This window comes from Urocitellus parryii, chromosome 3, assembly GCF_045843805.1.
Source record: "Urocitellus parryii isolate mUroPar1 chromosome 3, mUroPar1.hap1, whole genome shotgun sequence".
Taxonomy (NCBI): domain Eukaryota; kingdom Metazoa; phylum Chordata; class Mammalia; order Rodentia; family Sciuridae; genus Urocitellus; species Urocitellus parryii.
In genome coordinates this window covers 169919104-169942553 of record NC_135533.1, presented here as the reverse complement: position 1 = coordinate 169942553, position 23450 = coordinate 169919104, and the positions used below count along the sequence as shown (strand labels likewise).

The 23450-nt window shown below is 38.8% G+C and overlaps 1 protein-coding gene across 9 annotated transcripts in view; it reads left to right on the top strand.

Annotated features, from left to right (window-relative positions):
* Positions 1–20505, top strand: part of Pbrm1 (polybromo 1) — a 92929-nt gene extending 72424 nt beyond the window's left edge. For 6 of the 9 annotated variants that reach the window (XM_077796208.1, XM_077796205.1, XM_077796209.1 and 3 more), the window contains 6 exons: positions 3333–3516; positions 4570–4780; positions 6045–6246; positions 16272–16342; positions 16452–16668; positions 17639–20505. In XM_077796208.1, the coding sequence (XP_077652334.1) occupies positions 3333–3516; positions 4570–4780; positions 6045–6246; positions 16272–16342; positions 16452–16668; positions 17639–17811 (1058 nt within the window). In that variant the 3' untranslated portion in view covers positions 17812–20505. Of the gene's footprint in view, positions 1–3332; positions 3517–4569; positions 4781–6044; positions 6247–9491; positions 9657–13000; positions 13157–16271; positions 16343–16451; positions 16669–17638 lie in introns of all 9 variants that reach the window. The other 3 variants (XM_077796202.1, XM_077796201.1, XM_077796200.1) reach the window with 2 other exon arrangements.
* The last annotated feature ends 2945 nt before the right edge of the window (positions 20506–23450 follow it).

Here is a 23450-nt window from a genome sequence, read left to right as displayed (position 1 = left end):
TTTTATTTTGAGACAGGATCTTGTTAAGTTGCTGAGGACCTTGCTAAGTTGTTGAGGCTGGCCTCAAGCTTCTGATGCTCCTGCCTCAGCCTGCCAGATTGCTAGGATTGCAGGTGTGCGCCACCAGGCCCTGCTCCAGCCCGGTTGACCTGAACAACCTAGTGGTACAGCTGAGTATGACCAACCCTAATTGAAGACATGCTATAGACCCTCTAAAGGTCCCCAAGTGAATAAACAATCTAGAAATAGAGCCAGTCTGTGCTACAGATCTCTAGAATCTCTCAGTTGCTGAACTGCTCCTAGGCTGCACTGCCCCATTTGACTGGCCACAGCAACCTCCCTAGGATTGGAACAGAGAGGGGCCAGAGTGGACCTTACCTGGAAATCTGCCTTTAGCATCCATTCTCATTCTCTGACCTCTTGCTTTGTAAACTTCTGAGGCAGTAATTTGTAAGGCCATATTTTTTGGCATCCAGTGATTGTTTATTAAAAAAAAAAAAGTAATTGTTGTTCTGAGAAGTTGAACAGTTGTATCCTCAATGCCACTGTCTATTTCTAGAATTTCAGCATGCCAAATAGAAACTCTGTCCATTAAACAATAATTCTCTATATCCCACTACCCCTCTACCCCTAGTGGTCTCTATTCTATTCTCTGTGTAAATATTGCATATTTGCAGTACTTGTATAAGTGAAATCATGCAATGTTTGTCCTTTTGTGTCTGGTTTATTTCACTTTGCATAAAATTTTCATTCATACTGTAGCAGGTATCAGAATTCTATTCCATTTTAAGTCTGAGTAATATTCCATAGTAAATATAAACCACCTTTTTATCCATTTATCTGTTGATGGACATGTAAGTTTTTTCTGTCCTGAGTAATGCTGTTATGATTATTGGTGTAGAAGTCTCTGTTTGAGCTTCTGATTTCAATTATTATTTTCTTTCTAGTTGTAGTTGGACACAATACCTTTATTTTATTTATTTTTATGTGGTGCTGAGAATCAAACTCAGCACCTCCTACGTGCTAGGCGAGCGCATTACTACTGAGCCATAACCCCAGCCCCTCAATTATTTTTGATATATACCTAGAAGCATAATTACTGGGTGATACAGTAATTCTGTATTTATTTATTTTATGTGTTGCTCAGGATCAAACCCAGTGCCTCATACATGCTAGGCAAGTGCACTACCACTGAACTACAGCCCAGCCCCCTATGTTTAATTTTTTGAGGACTGCCAAACTATTTTACACAGCAACTGCATCATTTACATTCCCTCCACCAATGTACAAGGGTTCCATTTTTTCTGCATTATCCTTCCTGACACATTTATTTTACCGTTGTCTTTTTTTTTTTTTTTTTTTTTTTTTTTTTTTTTTTTTTTTGGTACTAGGGATTAAACCCAGAGTTGCTTTTACCACTGGGCTACATCCCCAAGTCTTTTTGAGATAAGGTCTTGCTAAGTTGCTTGGATCTTCCTAAGTTGCTCAAGCTGACCTCAAACTTATGATCCTCCTTCCCTAGCCTCCGGAGTTGCTGGAATTATAGGCATGAGCTCTTGTGCCCAGCTCACTGTGGTTTTGATTTGCATTTCCCTAATGATTAATGATGTTGAACATTACTTAATGTACTTGTCTACCACTCAGTATATCTTTTTTGGAGAAATGTCTATTGAGATCCTTTGCTCATTTTTTAATTGGGTTATTGGTCTTCTAATTGTTAAGTTGTAGGAGTTCTTTATATTCTGGTGCTACCCTTTCTTTCAATATTTACTTTTTAATTGTCTTTAGACACAATACCTTTATTTTATTTATTTTTGTGTGATACTGAGGATCGAACCTAGGGCCTCACCTCACGTGTGCTAGGCAAGTGCTGAGGCACAACCCCAGTCGGTAGCCTTTTACTAGATATATGATTCACACATATTTTGTTGTATAGGTTGTCTTTTCACTTTCTTAATAGTATCCTGTAGAAAACAAAAGTTTTTGATTTTGTGATCTCTAGTTTACCTTCATTTTCTATAGTTTCTGGTGCTATTCCAGTGTCACATCTGAGAAATTATTGCCTAATCAGATGTCATAAAGATTTACATCTAGGTTTTCTTCTAAGAGTTTTGTAGTTGTAGGTCTCACATTCATGTGCTTTGATTCTGAATTAATTTTTGTATGTGGTTTGATATAAGACTCCAACTTCATTTTTAGCATGTGGAAATCCAGTTGTCTCAGAACCATCTATTGATGAAATCATTCTCCCACACCCCCCATTGAATTATCTTTGGCACCTTTGTTGAAAATCAGTTGCCAACAAAACACAATTGTATGGGTTTATTTGTAGACTGTCAGTTCTACTGTCTGTGTGTAGTACCCAAAAAAAACAATTAATAATTTTGTGTCATGTTGTCATTGGAAAGAGACCTCAGCTCAGTCTGGGTGGGTTCTTAATTTTGTTACTGAAGAAAATTCCAGGATGCACTAAAAGCAAGGCACAGAAATTTATTTAAGAACAACAGAGGTGTACACATTCCAGAGTAGGGTGCCCTTCACTTCTCAGAGATGAATGCTACATCCTGAGTCAAGCTCTCTAATAATATATATATAATTTTTCTGGGAACAAGCATGGAGGTTCTCAGACAAACACTTTTGAAAATAAAGGCCCATGACAATCATTTGCTATTTGGAGATCAGAATGTTTCTCTGTTATTATGTAATCAAGTCATAAATAATTTATAGGCATATTGTGTAAGTCTTTGAATCTTGTGACATTTAAATTAATTTTGTATTTGTTCTTGTTGGCCTAAGCATAAACTGGAGGTTTCATTCATCTGACTGAAGGGACAAGTATGACTGGTCATACTCATAGATCCAAGTCTCCATACTAAGACGTTCTTGTTCTTTTTCTTTTCCCAAAAGCCCACCTACTTATATCTCAGTATGAATGTATTAATTAAAAATTACAGCTTAGGGGCTGGGGTTGTGGCTCAGTGATAGAGTGCTTGCCTAGCGTGGGTGAGGCACTGGGTCAGATCCTCAGCACCACATAAAAATAAATACCATGTATTGTGTCTAGCCAAATTTTTTAAAAATTACAGCTTGGAAGCCTGAGGTAGGAGGATCACAAGTTCAAAGCCAGCCTCAGCAAAAGCAAGGTACTAATTTATTTAGACCCTGTTTCTAAATAAAATACAAAATAGGGCTGGGGATGTGGCTCAAGGATTGAGTGTCCTTGAGTTCAATTTCTAGTATCCAAAAAAAAAAACAATTAATAAAATTTTTAAAAAATTATAAACTGTGTCTACAATTTATTCCTTTAATTTCTTTCCAACTTGCTCTTTCAGGAAAGTGTGCTGTGTTGTCATTCAAGGACTTCCTCTCCTGCAGGCCAACTGAAATACCAGAAAATGACATTCTGCTTTGTGAGAGTCGCTACAATGAGAGTGACAAGCAGATGAAGAAATTCAAGGGACTGAAGAGGTTTTCGCTCTCTGCTAAAGTGGTAGATGATGAAATTTACTACTTCAGGTGATTTTTTTTTTTTTTTTTTTTTTTTTTGGGTACTAGGGATCAAACCTAATGGCTCAGGGGTGCATAACCACTGAGCCACATCCCCAGCCCTTTTTATTATTTTGAGATGGGGTCTTGCTAAATTGCTGAGGCTGGCTTTGAACTTTCGATCCTCCTGCCTCATCCTCCTGAGCTGGTGGGATTACAGGAATCTGCCACCATTCCCAGCCTGATAGATCTTAAAAAACTAAGGGAGAAAGAATATTTCAGGGGCTGGGATTATGGCTAAGCAGTTGAGCACTTGCCTAGCAAGTGTGAGGTGCTGGGTTTGATCCTCAGCACCACATAAAGATAAGTAAATAAAAAAAAGGTATTGTGTCCAACTACAACTAAAAAAAAAGAAAAAACTTAATTCATATCAAAATAGTATAGCCCAGTGTTTTGAGTTTCTTAAAATTTGGTCTTAAATTAGAGCAGTATACATTTCAAATAGAAAATATTAATTCAGTTAAATATGAAAAGAAAAGCTTTATAATCTGCTAGGACCCATTAACTGCTCTAACAGTGTCCTTGTAGCTGCCAATAATTATAAAATGAAGGCAGAAGTAGTTGCTTCATATGCTCTCCGAGGAGAGTGCTCCATTCCACAGATTATGAGAACTTTTTCTGCCATGTATAGAAAACTGGTTCTGACTTTGAGCAAAATGCTTCTGTGGGTGTTCCATGGGATCCTTCAAAAACAAGCTTTTCTAAGTAGAAGTGACTTCATAAATGCTATTAAATTCATTTAATGCCTTTAAAGTATGTGACACTGCAGATTGCACAAGTCACAATAAGTGACTTATTAAAAATTGATTGATTGATTAAAGTACTAGAGATCAAACTCGGGGACACCCTATACTGAACCACATACTTAGCCTGTTTTATTTTTTATTTTGAGTCAGAGTCTTGCCCAGGCTGGCCTCAAACTTAAAATCTTCCTGCCCAGCCTCCTGAGTAGCTGTGATTATAGGTGAGCATCACTGTGCCCACCTGACTGTTTTATTTTTTTTTTAATGTTACTTCTTTCAGAAAACCAATTGTTCCTCAGAAAGAGCCCTCACCTTTGTTGGAAAAGAAGATCCAATTGTTAGAAGCTAAATTTGCTGAGTTAGAAGGTGGAGATGAGGATGTTGAAGAGATGGGAGAAGAAGATAGTGAGGTCATTGAACCTCCTTCTCTACCTCAGCTTCAGACTCCCCTGTCCAGTGAACTGGACCTCATGCCCTACACACCCCCACAGGTAAAGGTGACACATTCCTTTTACTTGTCTTGTTCTCAAGTTTGGTTTGCAGCTGGCACAAACCAAATTAAGGAGACATCCAGCCCTTCCATATATGAACCTCTACCTAGAATTCTACAGGGAGGAAAAAAAAAAAAAGATTTTTTTTTCTTTTTTCTTTTATTTATGTATTTGTTTGTTTTGTTTATTAGAAGTAGTCAAACACAATACCTTTATTTTATTTATTTTTATGTGGTGCTGAGGACTGAACCCAGGGCCTCAACATGTGCTAGGCAAGCATTCTACCGCTGAGCCACAACCCCAGCCCCAGATTTTTTTCTTTATCAATGCCTTGTATTTAATTGTTTATATATTTATTTTTAATTGACAGAACATTTGTATTTATCATGTCATTAAGCTGTTAATAATTTAAATCTTTTTTTTTTTTAATCTTTTTTTTTTTTTTTTTTTTTTAATATTTATTTTTTAGTTCTCGGCGGACACAACATCTTTGTTGGTATGTGGTGCTGAGGATCAAACCCGGGCCGCACGCATGCCAGGCGAGCGCGCTACCGCTTGAGCCACATCCCCAGCCCCAATAATTTAAATCTTCTTTGAGTTTTATTTAACTTGTTTAATAGCAAGTTTAATTAGAAGGCTCTCCTTGCTTTCTATTAAAGAAAAGCAGTAAAGGAATGGTATCATCCTGTTACTCTTAAGCTTTCATTGTTCTTATTCTTTTGGGTTTTGTTTGTTTACAGTTCTGGGAATTGAACTCAGAGACTCATGCACTAGGCAAAGATGCTACCACTGTAATACATACTCAGCCCTTTTTCAGTTTTATTTAATATAGGGTCTCACTGAGTTGCCCAGACTGACCTGGAACCCTTGATCTTCCTGCCTTGGCCTCTGGAGGAGCTGGGATTACAGGCGTATGCCACTGTGCCTAGCCCACTGCCCAAATCTTTTAAATCTCTCCTTCCTTAGAACCTCATCTTTGGCTGAGGTGATTCCTGTTGGTATTTTTTTCTCATTCAGAATTTTCTCAAGCTTAATTATGAGGTCATCACTAGAGATTGCAGTCATGGAATTCGGTGAAACTTTGATTTATTTCTTACATGGTAAGAGGCAAGAAAGAGGTATGTTTTGACCAAGAAAATGGCCAGCTACAAACTGTGCTATAAAACAGTAACTTTTGGATCACATGTTCCTGGCTTCCAGAAACTCTTGAGCGGTTAATTAAATGCAATGTTCTGATGCACTATAAGAGTTTTCTGTCTTACAGTCTACCCCAAAGTCTGCCAAAGGCAGTGCAAAGAAGGAAGGCTCCAAACGGAAAATCAACATGAGTGGCTACATCCTGTTCAGCAGTGAGATGAGAGCTGTGATTAAGGCCCAGCACCCAGACTACTCTTTTGGGGAGCTCAGCCGACTGGTGGGGACAGAGTGGAGAAACCTTGAGACAGCCAAGAAGGCAGAATATGAAGGTAAATAGGGACTAGGCGCAACTGTCTCAGCCTTTGAAGCAAGGGGGTGTTTTCAGGAATGCACGTGCATAGACAGGTTTTACTCTCTTGTTCTTGCCACACACACACATGAACCTTGTATTGGGAACTATTCCTGATGATAACCAGCAGAATAGATGCCAGTCTTGTTCTGACTAGGCAGATTGCTGCCCCTGACTTGGCCGCTGATCCTAGTATTGTCCCCTCCCCAAATTTCTCAAAAAAAATATTTTTACTATTAAAAATTGCATGATTTTCTTTCATTGAGCTCTGTAAGCACCCAACATATGTTGAGCTGGGGAATGACTGTATGATGATGTTAAATATAATTTTGATTAAAATTCATCCAAAAGGGGACTTTTGAAATCAGTGATCTTCTGTTTCTTGATATGTTTAAACTCTCCGCTAAGGCTTGACTGAAGCACTTAATTTGCTAGGCAACTTGTGACCAGTGCTGTATTCATAGCTATCGTTAAGGCATTTGGGATCTCTTTGAGTTCCACTGCCTTTATTTTCTTTTTACTCTATAATTATATCACTTTGAGCCGTGAGCTATGTATCATTCAAGGATTTGGTGGTTCTTAGTCATTAGGAACAAATTAAAAACAATAATAATAACAAAACAAAAATTGCCCATCTGTTATTATTATTGTTTTTAATATTAGGCATGGCTTTGATAAAGAAATTAATACTAAATATTAGGTTAGGCAGGACTTTGTACCTTTGAGCCATATTTTTTTCCATTTAGAATTTTATATAGAATTTTGATAGTTTAGAGCCATCCTCTTGTAATGATCAAACATTAGTCTTTTTGGCTAACTCCAGCAAATATAAATTAAATGTTAAGGCTGCCCTCTTTATTGAAGTTTATGAGTCTTCAAAGAAACTCTTCAAAAAAGTTTTGTTCCTTTCGTTTGTGACAATTGATTATTATAAAATTAACTGGCAGGCTTCTTTAAGGATCTTCTGCAGAAGCCTAATCCTGCAAGATAATCAGAAAGCATTTTGTGGCAAAACCAATTTGAGCAACATTCCAAGCTCTTTATCTTCGAAACTTAAAGTGCATTTTCCTAGTTAGTCTCTAAGACCATTTTCCTAAGTTAGTCTCTAAAGATCCTGTTTTTTATTATCTGGCATTTTCTGAAATTTGACCAGGAATTTGTGTACTACCTATTAATATCCTGAAGAACTATTCTTTAAATCCTAGTGAGTTCTGTAAGAATCTAGAACTTTGATATTTCTGCCTCAGTGCAAATCAAGACCAAGTACATCACTAAGATGAAGGAGTGTTGGAAATTAAGCTAATATGGATATAAAACCAGTTCCAAGGCAAATAAAGCCAGGACTGAGTGACTGGTTACTTAGGTGTGAATAAGATGTGGAGATAATGTAAAGGTAGAAACACTGGTGCAGGGAGGGAGAGATTGATGGCTTTTAGAAAGTTCTCTTATACTCAAATAGGGATCTCAAGTTTAGGAAGAACCTAGTGCAGGTGAGTTATGTGACTATGAGTCTTACCTAAGACTCTGAACTTTTGGTCTCCCCACCCAATGAACTCAAAACCTAGAGTTAGGAGTTTGACTGGCTTAGTTGTAATGATTCTTTTTTTTCCAGGACAGCCCAAATGAACTTCTCCCACAGAGATCCAACAGATAGTCACAATATTTGATGCAGAGGCCTGGATTTGTTTTTCAAACTTTTTAAATTTTATTTATTTATTTATTTGCTTGTTTGGTTGTTTATTTATTTTGCTCTCCCATTTTACCATGTCCTTTGAATAATGAAAATACTAGAATTTAACATGGAGGTGTAGATCATCAATGGTTTTTTTTTATTGCTAGTTCAAGGAAATAGGTTGTTCAAATGGCCTTTATCAACCTCATGCTGGTGTTCTCAGTTTGCGGAGGGTGTGTGAAATTGGGAGTGTTAGTGAGTGGTAATAAGTCTCTGTAGGCAACTCTTGTCTCAGCCAGCGGCCTTTGACTTGCTTGACTTTCCCATTCTTTACCCTAAAGGAAAACTGGAGCTGTTGCTTCTCAATTTCTCTTTAAAGCCTTATGACCTTGAGCTCTTTTCCCCTCCTCAGATCAGTAGTATCCTTTTGAATTCCATGTTTTGGAGTATTAGTGTGTGGCAGTTGACTGTGATTATCAGGAGGTGGGGGTCATGGTTTGTTGGTTCTCTGTATCCTTGAACAAGTGACTACCTGTCTCCCATCCTCCATTTGCCCATCTGAAGAGTGGGGAGCATTTGCTATTTATGAATAGTGAAACAGAATAAACTGTGTGTGGTGGGAACTTTGGAACTACTTCTCCAGGAAGGATAGGAACATGACTGTTGGGTTTGCTGGCTCTGGAGATGCAGAGAAGTGGGGGATAGGGGGACAGGTAACAGTCCAGCCCAGAAATACCACAGGCAAATACTTCTCTTGCATTGTGGATTCTGTAATTCTTGCTGATTTAGGATGATTTATGGTCAGCTTTGAACTACTCAGCTTCAGGAAACCTGATTCTTTTAGAACATCGTCCATTGCTACGTACATTTATATATTAATTACCTGCTTCTGATTATCATAGCCTGGAGAATCATACATTTTTTTCTCCCTGGGATTTATTAAGCGTGACCTCTTTGGTTCATTAGAATATAGAAATCAGCTGTTTACTTTCCCTAAAACAGGCAGTAAGCTACTTTTCCCTTACAGAGTTAATTTTCTTCAGCTGCTAAACCTATGATACTAATGATAAAGAGTCCTCAATCTCAGTAAAATTGAGTAAAATGGAATCAGGAAAATATAGTAAGTAACAATTGTGCCAAAAATTATAATGGGCCATGGAATTGCTTCATGTTGAAATTATAAATAATCTGTAATGCTATTAATACTAGAATAATGGTAGCGCTTCTCATCTTCAGGGTGCCTCGTGAGATTAACCACGGTGGTTACGCTGGTGATGTGTTTAAATAAAATCTGTGCTTTCTGAATGTGTGTTGCAGTCTTAACATTCTTGAAATCTTTGCAGACCAGTTCTCAAGATGGGATAGGAAAGCTGGATTCTAGGTTACCAAGTGAAATCGGCCCGACTCCTCCTGTGTTGAGACTAGTCATCTACTGTTCCTTCCATTGAGACAGAACTGTTGCCTGTGTTTTTACTAGTCCTGTTGAATGCAATGGATGGTATTTTGAATTCCTGGGTTAAAAACAGAATTGAAAATCTGAAATGCCTTTACAGAGCGGGCAGCTAAAGTTGCTGAGCAGCAGGAGAGAGAGCGAGCAGCACAGCAACAACAGCCGAGTGCTTCTCCCCGAGCAGGCACCCCTGTGGGGGCTCTCATGGGGGTGGTGCCACCACCAACACCAATGGGGATGCTCAATCAGCAGTTGACACCTGTTGCAGGTAAAAACAGGAGCTAAGACCATTTTTTTTCCACTTTAAGAAATTCCTTCATTTTTTTTTTTTTTCTCCAAGAGGAGTAGGCCACAGTCTGTAGCCTTTTCTCATGACAGATTCAAAGTTTGAAATCATCCATGTTGTCTTGTATTGCCTTTCCCATATGGGCAATGCTTTCCCTGTGCCCCAGAAATGGGCCCTGGGCCCACCCCTGGGACCTAGTAGGGAGCAGCTCTTCCCTGGCTGTGGGCATGGTCTGGTGATATTCTCACCCTAGACTGTTCTTGATAGAACACTACAGTAGAAAATATAAATAGACCCTAAGTTATATTCTAGAGAACTCCCAAGAGAAAACACAAAGCCAGTCTTTAGGTTGTGTTGATATTCTGTCTCATGCCAGTATTCAGTTCGCCTTGTTCTGCTGCAGCCATCCTTTAAAGGCTGACCATTTAAAAGGATTTTTGACAATGAATTGTAAATCCTTTCTTGGTCACCAATGTGCATGACTGCTAAATAGAATACAAAGTCCTTATTCAATTCATTGTGCCCACTCTGTAATGCTTTTCTATTTAATTACATTAAACTGCATTTTCTGTTAGTATCCCAGTCACATATTTAAACCAAAAGCAAAAAGAAAATGATGAATGTGGTTTGCTTGTGTGTGTTGTCTTTGGTTCTGGTAGCCTTAGCAAATCTGACTATTCTTGATTGAATATCTTTGTCTGACATGTCTCCAATGAGAAGCCTGTAGACCACCTCTCGGGCCCCTCCTTTGTGATCTCTCCAAGTCTGGTGAGATCTGTATGTGCCACCTGTGTTTCTTCTCAAGTAGTCTGAACTCTTTCACAGGGAACCCAAGACAGTGTTGTTCAAGGCAGGTTCATTGAGATGCTGTTTTTGTTTTGCTTTATTTTTGTTTTTTTGTTTTTGCTTTTTAAGGAAGAGTAGCATAGGATAACTTTTCCATTGTTGCTCCTAACTTTTGTGATGGCAAGTTCTCAAATGCGCTGTCGCTGAACTCAGCAGTTGCACTCGCCAAAGCATATCTGAATCATGGCTGTCAGTACTTTCAGTGTAACTGATGTTGATCTAACAAATCTCATAATCGCCTGCTCTATTCCATGGCCCATTTTGGTTAATGGGGTTCCAGAAGTTTTTATAAATCAGGCCTTGAACATGGGGACTTTGGAAGTTAGAATTCCCTCATTGACATCCTGTTTTGTTCTATTTGATGTGATATTGTGGCACTGTGCCCTTGACTACAAAACCCAGGGACATATTTACAAAATGAATACAAACAGCTCAAAACATTTAAAAAAAACAGCAGCTGCAGCATTTTAGCTCCCTGTTAGGGAATAACATCATAGAGCTCTGTGGGTGAGAACCTTGGTCCCTCTAGAAAGCCCCGACTCCATTATTAAGGGTGTGCTGCCCAGACTTCTGGGTGTTGGGAGTGAAGGGCAAGCATTCTGGATGGTAAGCAGTCTTTGGTCCACAGTGGGAACTTTGAAGCTAAGAGGGTGATTTTTCACGGGTTTACAGGTTGCTGAGGGCCTGAGTCTTAGCCTTGTCAGTGTCTGAAACCAGCTTTGCTTACAAGCATTGAAGCTCATTTGAACACATGTGACTGGGATAATAAATGCCAAAGTACAGTTTAATGAAGACAATTGTCATGTCTTTCAGTTCTTAATCTTCAATCACAGCCTGTGAAGGCTGCGTTCAGATGGGCTTTTGTAATTGAAAGCAAAGCCTCCTAACATTCTTAAATTTCTCACCTACTTATCCCTAAAAACTATACCTTGTGGTGTGGTTTAAAGGCAGTTTGGTAGCATTGGATCTCCTCATATTTAGATGATGGCGTCTATTCAAAAGTACTTTTTACTCTCTGAACTCTTTAACAAATGAAACTCGTCCTGTTTCATGTACAGAAATATTATTTTAAGTTTGTTTTATTGGTTTGTATAATTGTAAGTTTTTCAGTCAGTTTTATATATGACTAAGGAAACAAGGTAGTCAATCTCAGGATTTTCAGTGATGTCATAGCTTTAAAAGACTGAACTTTTTATAAATAAATACTTTTGAATAATTCCTAAGGAAAAGTCAGAATGAAATTCTCAGAATCTGGAGTTTTCCACTGTTTCCCATAGTGCCTCTACAAAGAGTATTGAATAAAAACTAGGCTTGGCACTAGTCCCTTAACTCTCCCTTTGCAAGAAGATATGATCAAGTGACTGCACTTCAGGGGAAGCTTTTCAAAATTCTGTTCATCATGAACATTACAAATCCCAGAAAAGTCAAGTTGTTTTTCTTGTTTTAAAAAAATGCTATGTGATCTTAAAGGTTTTTTTGATAGGGAGTCCTTGACATTTGAAAATATTTTATTTTCACCCTTTTTGCCAAAAATACTTGTTTGCTGCAACTCTTCCCTAGCCAGCAGAAGATATTTGTTCTGTGAAGGTATGCTCTGAAAATAAAGGAACAAAAGCCTCTGTGAACAGAAATTCTATACCTTGATTAAAATGCTCCCTGTTAACTGAAGGTTTATATGACGACATTTGTGAGCTTGGAGACAGTGATGACAATTGGCATTTTCTCATGTCAGCAGAGCCTGATTCTCCAGCCGTACCTCTGCATGTAGGTTTCTGAGTGCCCCCGAGCTTTGGTTGGCTTGGGAGGATTTAGATTTTTTTTTTTTTAAACAAGTTTTGAGATCTAAAGATGAAATATCATTCATTGTGATGGCTCTTAGAAACTGTTCCCCAGCTCAAACCCTAGCACAATTCATTCTTACCTGCAGTGGTGGGGCTAGAAGGGAGAAGGAGTAGATGTAAAAGCCTTGAAAAATTCTTGCCCCCAAGCTGGAGAACCATGCTTTCTGATCAGGACTCTGCACTTCATTTCCCTCCATTCTGATTTCTCCTCATGGGTACCCATGATAGGCATATGAGTGTGGACAGAGTGGAATGATGGGGTATGTACTGTTCAATTAGAGTTGCAGTCAGCAGAACTGGTCACTCTCCTTGAACAGCTTGCAGTAATTTGGACTTTGGGAAGGCTGTTACTGGAACTCCTCTTCATTATTATTTAAGTGAAAACATAGCATATTTATTCCAGTGAAAATAACTACAAACAATAATGTACTAAGTACTAATTCATCTAGAAATGTGGGGTTTCATATGTGTAGCTTTTTATTTTGTTCATTATTGCAACAAAATAATTACACTAATTACTGTTATATCATGCAGTACTAAGGGTGCTTTATTCGTTGATAGTGCATGTGGGGGGTTGTTATTACTTAGCTCATGTTGCATGTTAATGATGCATGTCTGAAATTTGTTGTGTCCTTCAAGGCATGATGGGTGGCTATCCGCCAGGCCTTCCACCTTTGCAGGGCCCAGTTGATGGCCTTGTTAGCATGGGCAGCATGCAGCCACTTCACCCTGGGGGGCCTCCACCCCACCATCTTCCGCCAGGTGTGCCCGGCCTCCCGGGCATCCCACCACCGGGTAAGAACTTCATCCTCATTCACTCATTAATCTCATCTTCGTATTCTCTTTTTCCTCCCTCAGCCAGTTCTTCCAGGAGACACCTGCTGCCCACTATGGCCAGGCTTCCCTCACTGAGTACCCCAGAGCTGTCAGCAACAGGGCCTAGAACGTGTTAAGCAGGTGGCACAGCACCTGTGCCCTTGTGGACCTGGCTGCCTGACAGTAGCACAGGGTGCAAGAAGGCAAAAGCCAGACTCAGCAGACCAAGAGGCAGGACAAATACTCAAATAATACAACATATGCCAAAAAGCCAGCCAGCCAGCCAGCCTAGAAATCTTGCACCCTCTGATCAGGGAATGAAGTTTCCCAGATTGCTAGCTTAGGGTCATATTAAAATGCTTTTTTCATCTGAATGCATTTTTTCATCTAGTGCAATTCTTACCTCACATGGTCTTCTGTGTAGAGTTCATCTCCTCATCAAACAACCCTGCTAAGGGGATTGTAGGGTTCCAAATACTCTTCAGAAATCCTCCCCTCACAGTCTTGGGAACAAAAAGGAAGGAGGGAAATAAATTTGCATTTAATTTTCTGTATCTGAGTCCCTTAAGAAGCATGACATAACATTTTTAAAGAACAGCCTAGCCCACCCTAGTAAACACTGATTTGTCTGTCAGCAGAAGTTCTTACATGTATAGTATATAAATGGAGCCCAGAAGTTGCTACATTTAGTTTCACTTTATAATGAATTAGCAAGCTGATTATTTTAAAGAAAAAGGAAAATTGTAGCTTCTCATATTAATTGCTATCATATGCAAAAGAACTGACTCTTGGCTATAATCTATTAGAAGGAATGTGGCCTTTAGATAACTTGGAATAGTATTTGCTCCATTATCTAAGATAATCGGGTAAGAGCCCAACCCAGATAAAATGTGGTTGGAAACTTATCAGGTTTGCTTATACCAGGTCTTGGACCTAGAGACCATAGAGTTTTGCAGGGTCCAAACAATGCTGAAGAGGTTAGATACAGCAGTGTGTTGGGTTAACAAACCTGGTGGCCTGACCTGGAGCCTCCAGCCACACTCTTTGTGAGTACTGCTTAGATAACAGCTATAACTCCACTGAAGTATTTTTCCACATGTTCCTAGAGGAGGAAATGTTTTTGGAGGTAGGTGTTTCTCTCTGGAAATGGTGACCTATTGCGTGAATTGCTATGGCAGCAGGAGTCAGTCATAAAATAGGTATACCCGTGTGGTGGGTGGACTTGGCCTTAATTCTCTGCCCTCTCACCTTGGCACAGGGTATCTGAGTCAATGAGACCATGTTGGAGTTGGTCCATTCTAGATGTATGTACTCAATGGGAAGCCATGTCTAAGGCCCTGGGTAGGAGCTGTCTTTTGGTGGGTGTGGGGCATACCTGTTCTCCCATCCCCTCTTTCAGATTCTAAATCACATTTGAAGGAAGCACAACACCCCTGGTTATAGTGAGGGAGACAGGAAAGAACCCCCTTGGTATGTACATGCACATGTCTAATCAGGCTTTTAGGAGCCCAGGATTCAGGGAATTCCTGTGGTCACTCAGCTCACATTGTCACTGGCTGCCCCTGGCATGGCAGTTGTAAACAGAGGGAGAAGAGGGGTTTGCTAATTTGTTTGTGCTGCCCTGCAAAGCAATGATTTAGGCAGCTTAGGGAGCCCCTTTATGTGTGGAGTCTAAGGTAGGTGAGTATCCTAGAAAAGGGGCCGGGTCTAGTAATATATTGCTGAAGCAGCAGTTTACCCAACACCACCTCTTCATTCATTCACAGATAACCATCAGGATCCTACTGTGATGATCCAGGTACACTTAAGTACTTGAAATATAAAAAATCCCTGCTTTTTAAATGGAAGTTTGATTTTTACTTGATTTTTTTTTTCTCTTAACATATAAGAGGATGCCTATACTTCCTGGAAGTGGCATTTAACAACTCTGAACCTTAGAATAATGGGTTGATTCTGCCTGATCGAAGTGCCAGCATTTTTAATCCAGAGGAACTATAGATTTTGAAGTTAGTTCCTTCTACATAGCCAGCAGGACTTTAAAAACAGCTTAACATGGTTTTAGTTGTGGTTTGTTAGTTTTTGTTTTGTTTTGTTTTTTTTTAATTAATGGATTCTTTTTTTTTTTTTTTTTGAGAGAGAGAGAATTTTTAATATTTATTTTTTAGTTTTCGGCAGACACAACATCTTTCTTTGTATGTGGTGCTGAGGATCGAACCCGGGCCGCACGCATGACAGGCAAGCGCGCTACCGCTTGAGCCACATCCCCAGCCCCGGTTTGTTAGTTTTTAATGAACTGGGTCCCTTGCCAATTTTTATATTTTACCTGAATAGATAAAAATAGCCTCAGACACTAAATTTAGGATATCTCATTGTTAACAATTGAGAGCAAACAATTACTAGTGAACATTCAGCAAGGGAAGTTTAATTATTACCAGAGACAGAACAAACATAGTAGGGTCATGAAGTCTTTGTTCTTTTGTCATTTTGCATCTGAAGCAATAGCAGCAAGACTACTCCACTAATACATCATCCATTTTCAGAGTACTGTTCTATCATTAGCATTAGTGACTCCAGTTAGAACTAGATGCTGATAGTCTGCAAGGAGACAGCAAGGCAGCACCTCCAACCTCTACAAAGCCCAGTTAACTACTTCCACAATCTCTTCTATCATGTCCCTCCTATGTTAGCACTTTGCTTACTGCTGAGCCTGATTTCAATACCATTTCCACAGGCTGCAGTTGGAGAATAATGTGTTGTCGCAAGAAATGTACCTTAAAAATAGAGGTGTATTCTGACTATAACTCACTTACTGAAATACTAGAATTTTATGCAATGTTCAAATCAATTCTAAACTATGAGTAATGGATGTACATCTGACAAGGTCTACTAGCATTGTGCATTAGGTACCTAGAAACTAAGGAATGCAGATTTTCTATTTGACTCTTGTTCTGGATACTTAGGTTTCCTATCCACACTCAAGGGCAGAGGTGCATAGGTTGGCATTATCAAATGACATCATTTCTTATCAAACAATAGTTTTTTTCATCATTTCAACCCAGAGCCTCTAATTGTATCATTGCATTCTGAATTATAGGTGTGATGAACCAAGGAGTGGCCCCTATGGTAGGGACTCCAGCACCAGGTGGAAGTCCATATGGACAACAGGTGAGCCCCCAGTTTGATTTTCCTAGGACTCAAGAGACTTCTAGACATCTTCCTTCTCAACAATGCAGAGTATCTTTTTGTCTCACCATGTGGTCACATATTCTTTCAGGTGGGAGTTTTGGGGCCTCCAGGACAGCAGGCACCACCTCCATATCCTGGCCCACATCCAACTGGACCTCCTGTTATACAACAGCCAACAACACCCATGTTTGTGGCTCCCCCACCGAAGACCCAGCGACTTCTTCACTCCGAGGCCTACCTGAAATACATTGAGGGACTCAGTGCTGAGTCTAATAGCATTAGCAAATGGGACCAAACTCTAGCAGGTAAGGAGAGTCCTTCTAAATAAGCCTTTGCAAAGTGTGTTCTTCCTCCTCATGATACTGTTAGCTCTTAACAAACACCCTCCACCTTTTTGGGGGGGTATAGGGGAGTACCAAGGATTCAACTCAAGGGCGCTTAGCTTCTGAACCACATCCCCAGCCCTTTGAGACAGGGCCTCACCAAGTTGCTGAGGCTGGTGTTGAACTTGCAAGTCTCCTGCCTTAGCCTCTCAAGCCACTGGGATTACAGGTGTCTGCCACTGTGCCCAGCTAGCAGACATCCCTTTTTCTTATACCTGTACAATAAATTATGTCTTAGAATGGCCTAGAACTTCTTTTTACACATTGACATCATACTCTGAAAATGGGTTTTTAAACTAATTTCAAAGCTTAGTTTTGTTTATAAGCATCCCAACTATCTTTTCAAGTATATTAATTATCTTTCAGGCATTAGTGTAGATGGCAGATTTTTAAAAAGAAAAACATCAAAAACATGTTCCCATTAGTCTGTAAGTTACTTCAATAGACTTAATGTATTTTCAGTACATAGTTTCTACTTATTCTTTATTTTAAACCAAATTTGATAATTTAAGAATAGAAGGTATGATTTTTCCCTTCACATATTTACCTTCTTAGGCACTTTTGTATTAAATGTTTTGTGGGCCAGGCATGGTGGCACATGCCTATAATCCCAGTGGCTCAGGAAGCTGAGGCAGGAGGATTACAAAGCCAGCCTCAGTAACTCAGCAAGGCCCTAAGCAACTTGGCGAGACCCTGTCTCAAAATTAGAGAGAAAGGGGGGCTGGTGAGATGGCTCAGAAATGCCCCTGGGTTCATTCCCTTATACAAAAAAATAAAAAACATTTTTTGTTTTGTGGCGTAATAAACCATCAGCCTTTTAGCCTTTAGAACCAAGAGACTTTTTGTTACCTTAAAATTCCATTTTCTGTTTTCTTTACACTTTAATTTTTAGCTCGAAGACGTGATGTCCATTTGTCAAAAGAACAGGAGAGCCGCCTCCCCTCTCACTGGCTCAAAAGTAAAGGGGCCCACACCACCATGGCAGATGCCCTCTGGCGTCTACGGGATTTGATGCTTCGAGACACCCTCAACATTCGCCAAGCGTACAACCTAGAAAACGTTTAGTAACATCATTATGTTTTTTTTGTTGTTTTTTTTTTTTTTTTTTTTTTTTTTTATAGAAGCATAAAGAGTTGTGGAACAGTAGCCATTTTAGTTACTGGGGGTGGGGGGAAGGAACAAAGGATAATGATTTTTATTGCATTTTACTGTACATCACAAGGCCATTTTTATATAAGGACACTTTTAATAAGCTATTTCAATTTGGTTTTGTTATATTAAGTTGACTTTATCAAATACACAAAGATTTTTTGGCATATGTTTCCTTTGTTTAAAACCAGTTTCATAATTGGTTGTGTATGTAGACTTGGAGTTTTATCTTTTTACTTGTTGCGATGGGACTGAAACCATCCAAGGTTTTGTCTTGGCTTGGGGTTTTGGGGGGTTTTTGTTTTGTTTTGTTTGGGGTTTTTGTTTTGTTTTGTTTTGTTTTTTACAAAAGAAAAAATGAAAAAAAAAAACACAAGAGTTTACAGATTAGTTTAAGTTGACAATGAAATGTGAAGTTGGTCCTAGTTTACATCTTAGAGAGGGTAGCGTGTTTGTATATGTTTCATGTGCCTGAATATCTTAAGCCACTTTCCCAAAAAGCTGTTTCTTACAGGTAAAGTGCTTTCTTTGAAAGGTTGTTTAGATTATGGGTGTTTGAGAGACATGGCACATTTGCTCTGTTAACTCAGAGGCTCACTATAGAAATCTGTGGTCAATGTTGTGTGTCCACCCACAGCCTGTGTGCCTCCCAAATTCCTGGAGGGAATGCAGTTTTTCTTGTGCCGAGTTAGACATCTATGGTGTCAAGTGGTTTTGCAGAAAATGTTCATAGCCCTGAATTATATCTAGTCTTGGCAGGTAAGTTTAAGGGTACTTTTGATCTGTTTCTAATGAATTTGCAACTTATGCCTATATATGTTAGATGTGTTTGAAATTTCAAATCTATTACATTGAAAACTTCAAAGTTCATCTTGAGGAAAGCATAGAGGTATGCATGGAGGTGATTTATTTTTAAGCATAACACTTAACATAAAGAAGGAAGTGTGTAATTGGATCTGAGCTGTGTCATGAGCATAATTGTGACATACGGTAGATTACCTGCACTTGCAAATGTTTCATAGTCATTGTTTCTTTATTATCAGTTGTGGCATTTTTTTTTTCTTCTAAGTTTCAGGGTTGTAATTCTCAATCAGAAATTTATTTCTTCCTAAAATATGTTTTTCAATTTAGCTTGTGCTTTTGAATTATAGGAGAAGGGAATCATAATTTAAGAAAAATGCTCACTAAAGAGACCATTATGGATCCCAAACACTTGGGTTTGGTGACCTCGTCTTTCTTATATGGCCCTAGAATAAACATTTGGAGGCAGCATATGCTGCTTAGATGGTAGGAAACTGCAAACATGGAACATTACTTCACTTGGTGGTGTGTTTTTGAAACCTGCTTTATTGTAACAGGATGGTTGCATTGTCAAGGTGAAGCTTCCACACTGCTGTTTGTAAGTTGAGAGATTGACTTGCAGAGGGTACTTTTTTCCTTTTAATCTGCTCTGAATCAATACCCAGATGTTTAATTACCATACTTAATAAATCATGAGGGCAAAAGATTATAGAATGGAAAAAGTCTGTTGTATCTAGATAATTACAAGGAGGCCCTTGTAATTTAATTGCCATTAGTCAACCACTGGATCTCAGTTTGCATCAAGTATTTTAAATAATTTTGAATTTTAAAAAATGTATTGCAGTAGTATTTCAGTACCTTATTGTTAAACTGAATCAGATAAAGAAATCTCCAATTCCTGGTTATTTCGACCATTGAATCATCATGGACTGTGTAATGCAATCAGATTCTTTCTTTTTAGACATCCTTGAATTACACCAAAGAACCTGAAACTTAATTTTGGTTAAATTATTTATTTATTTCATACATTCATTTTATTTCCCTTTTTAAGGTCTGGATGAGACTTTTGGGGGGAACTTCTAAAAACTCTTCACTGTGGGCCACAGGGGCACTTAGAAGCAGAGCGCTCCTCCTCCAGGCTCCTTCCCAGTACCTTAGGAGCTCCTTAAGGCAGTGCAGAGCCAGCCCAGGGTGCCAATAGGCAGGCCCTAATTAAGTTTAAAAATAAAATAAACTATTTATTTTAGAATCATGTCTTTCTATGTACTAACTTGGAGAATATCAGTTAATATTTAGAATATAAGATTTGAGGTGAACCATCTTCCAAAAAAGAAAAATAAAAAAGTCCTGACATAAGAAAGTACAGGTAAACAGTACATCTTTTCTCCCATGAGTTTTAGGAACTGTAGTAATGTGGCTTAGAAAGTATAATGACTTAAATGTTTTTAAAATGTAAGTTCCTGTGGAGAAGAACTTTGTTCATTTGGAGGGAGGGGCCTATAGATTTAAAATAGAATGTTTGTCAGCTGATTTAAAAGGCCTTTAATTGATTTTTTTTTTTTAACTCACCCTCCTCTTCCGATGAGGAAGAATTGAGGGGAGGACAGTTACTTGTGTAAAATCCCCAAATTGATGGTATTAACTTCTCAGCTTGAACCTTTCCAGACCTGATTAAAATTTGGTTTATTCTAATTTCTGTATCATATCATCATCTGAGGTTTAAGTGGTTACTAGTCTTATAACATGTATGTATCATATGTTTGTTCATTTAAAGCTTTTTAATCCAAATAAAAATGGAGTTTGCAAAGTGATTTGGATTAACCAAGTTTGGTTGTTCTGTTAAAGCTGTGTCACATGTTAGTTTTGAGCAGATTGAAGAAAAGCAATCCTGCAAGCCCCAATTTCATGCTAATGAGGATATGACTGCCAAGTGGAAGTGTAAGTCATTATGCAACCCCCTGGTTCAGGGTTCAGGCTGCATTTCCAGAGATGCCAGATGTATTCAGACTGCAGCATGAAGTGCCCCATACCATGTCATACCCTTTGGCTGGCAGTCAAGGAATTCCTAGCACTCCTCAGGATGGGCAGAAATGCAGATTGAAATTGAAGAGCACGTTTCTGAGAGCAGAAGGTGAGAGAAGCGTGTCCACTATTAGCAGCTTGTTTGTGGTCAGCAGAGAAAAGTGGCCCAGGTATATCTTTAAAATGTTTATAAGTTCTAAAAATATGACTCTGCTTTTAATAGAAAATATTGGCTAAAAAAATCAACTATTCTCTCAGTATCCCTTCTGTTCTGAGTATAGAGTGGACTCCCGTCTGTGACCATGAGCATATTTCAAAAGATCACTGAGGTATAAACACCCCAGCTGAGCACTGTGAGCAAAGAGTTTCAAATATTACTCTTTTTTTTTTTTTTTTGCTTAGAAGTATGCCAGGTCAGCTAAGTGCAAGAAAACTCAATACTAAACAAACGAAGACTGTTCTTTTTTCCCATTTTGGGTATTTGTAGTATTCGTGTCTTGGGGGTTGCACATAAATGTGGCAAGAAACTCCAAATTTAAAATATATATGTAGTCTAAGTACTGGTACTGCTTGACTGGGAGAGAAATTGATTTAGAAAACACCATAGTACAAGAGTTAAATTTTTCTCAAGAGAGGTAGCTCAGCTGGACAAAGTGGCACACACCTATGTTCTCAGCAGCTGATGATGCTGAGGCAAGGGCATTGCAAGTTTGAGGCCAGCCTCAGCAACACAGCAAATCCCAGTCTCAAAAAAATAAAAAGGACTAGGGATGTAACTCAATGTTAAAGTGCCCCAGGGTTCAATCCCCAGTACCACCAAAATAGAAAAAAAGAGAGGTAACTAGGTGTGAAGAATTTGTACAAAAAAAAAGAGGTCCAAGATGATTAAGTCAAAACATCAAAGATTTAGGTAAGGCTTCCAAAATAGAACTGCCAGATGGACAAAAATAACCCTCGTTTTTAATTTACCATTCACCTTATTTTTTTTTTTTTATCAATTCAGATGATAAAGTGAAGCTTTAAAACTCATGATCTTTTCCCCTTAACATAGTAGAGCAGTGGAGATAGATTTCTAGCAATAAATGCTTATTAGGTTTTCATCATTCTAGAAAAAGTACTGTAGTTCTTAATGTTTGAAACATAAGTTTTTAAAATTTTTGGCCTTCTAGTTCACACACTAGGGGATACTACCATTGTACAATCAGCATATAGGAACACTGGGTTTCTTTTCGTTTTACATGTCTTTAAGTCGGGTAGAGTCGATATTCCTAGGAAGAGTATTAAAAAGATTTTTTGGGGTGACTGGGGGTGTAGCTCAGGTGAGTGCTTGCTTCCTATGCACAAGGCCCTGGGTTTGCTCCCCAGCACCCCAATGCTGAAGAGTAAAAAGCTTGCATCTTGATCAACAAAGGTGAGTTCTTATAGCATCCAAAGTAACGTGCTCTGAAAATGGGTCTTAAATACAGTCATTGCTTTACTAGTCTACCTGCCTTGAAATTGGGCATTATCCTGGCATTTTCAAAGTTTGTTTTCCTATAATAAATCAGCATTCTGTTGGGTGTGGTGCAGGAGGACTGCAAGTTCAAAGCCAGGCATGGCCACTTAGCATCCTTTATAAGTTACTTCAGATCTTGCTATCTCAAAATAAGTAAAAGTGGGGATGTAGCTCCTGGTAAAACACCCCTGGATTCAATCCCAACACCACAATAAAATAAATTACTCCAACAGGAAGTCACTTCTCTAGGAAAACCCTTGAGAAGAACAGCACAGAACTAATGACTGGGGAAAAAGTAGGGGTTAAGCCAGTTAAGGATTACTATAGACAGAAGCTGAGGAATGGTTTTATTGGCATTTATTGTTCTTTATAAAAGACTGAGTGTTACATATTCTCTATATGTATCAAATATACTTCTAAAACTGGAAGTGTGTGAGAAGGAATACAGAATGTGGCTGTGGCTTTGTCGCTGAAAATCATACAGTTTATGCAGCAGTTCAATCACTAGTGTCAGGTTCATCACACTGATACAACTGGGTAGGGGATTGTATGCAATACTCTACCTGATAGTGTTGGTCATTACTGGCCTTCACACTTAAGCCACCTCCCAGTGGAGATGCTGAACTCGTAGATAATCTGTGATGAGATCTGAGTAGTGATTCTTTATTTACCCAACATTTGTTCCAATATAAGATGACGAGTATGACTAGGAAAAAAATCTCTTAAAAAAAAAATGCAGGAGACATTTGTGCCAGAGATAATTAACTTTATTCCCTGTGGCCCTTGGCATCAGCTTCTTTATTCTGTCACAAAAGTTAGAAACTTCTGAAACTCAGTCTTCTTTAGAATATAGGTATTTTCTCATTTGCAAAGATAAGATATTGGATGTAGTTATCCAGGCATGTAAATATGCCTTTGCTTCTTCCACCAGTGACCCAAACTTGTGCTAGATGGCATTGCCATATTCTCACTCAGTAGACTGCACCTCTGATCTGGCTCAACTCTGTAGTTTCCCTGTCTTATGGGAGGGAGCAGTTCTCTATCTTTAGCAGCTGAATGAAACAACAGCACTTTGATCATCAAGGGGCATGAATCATGGAGTCCTGCTCTCCTGTGCAAGGGAGTTCACAAGAGCACTAATAGGAATTAGTGTGTCAGGAAATCCCACTACCCTCCTGAAGAGTTTATAAGCTGGTAGCAGACAGAAATGTAATCTGCACAATTTTCCTAGTTTAGG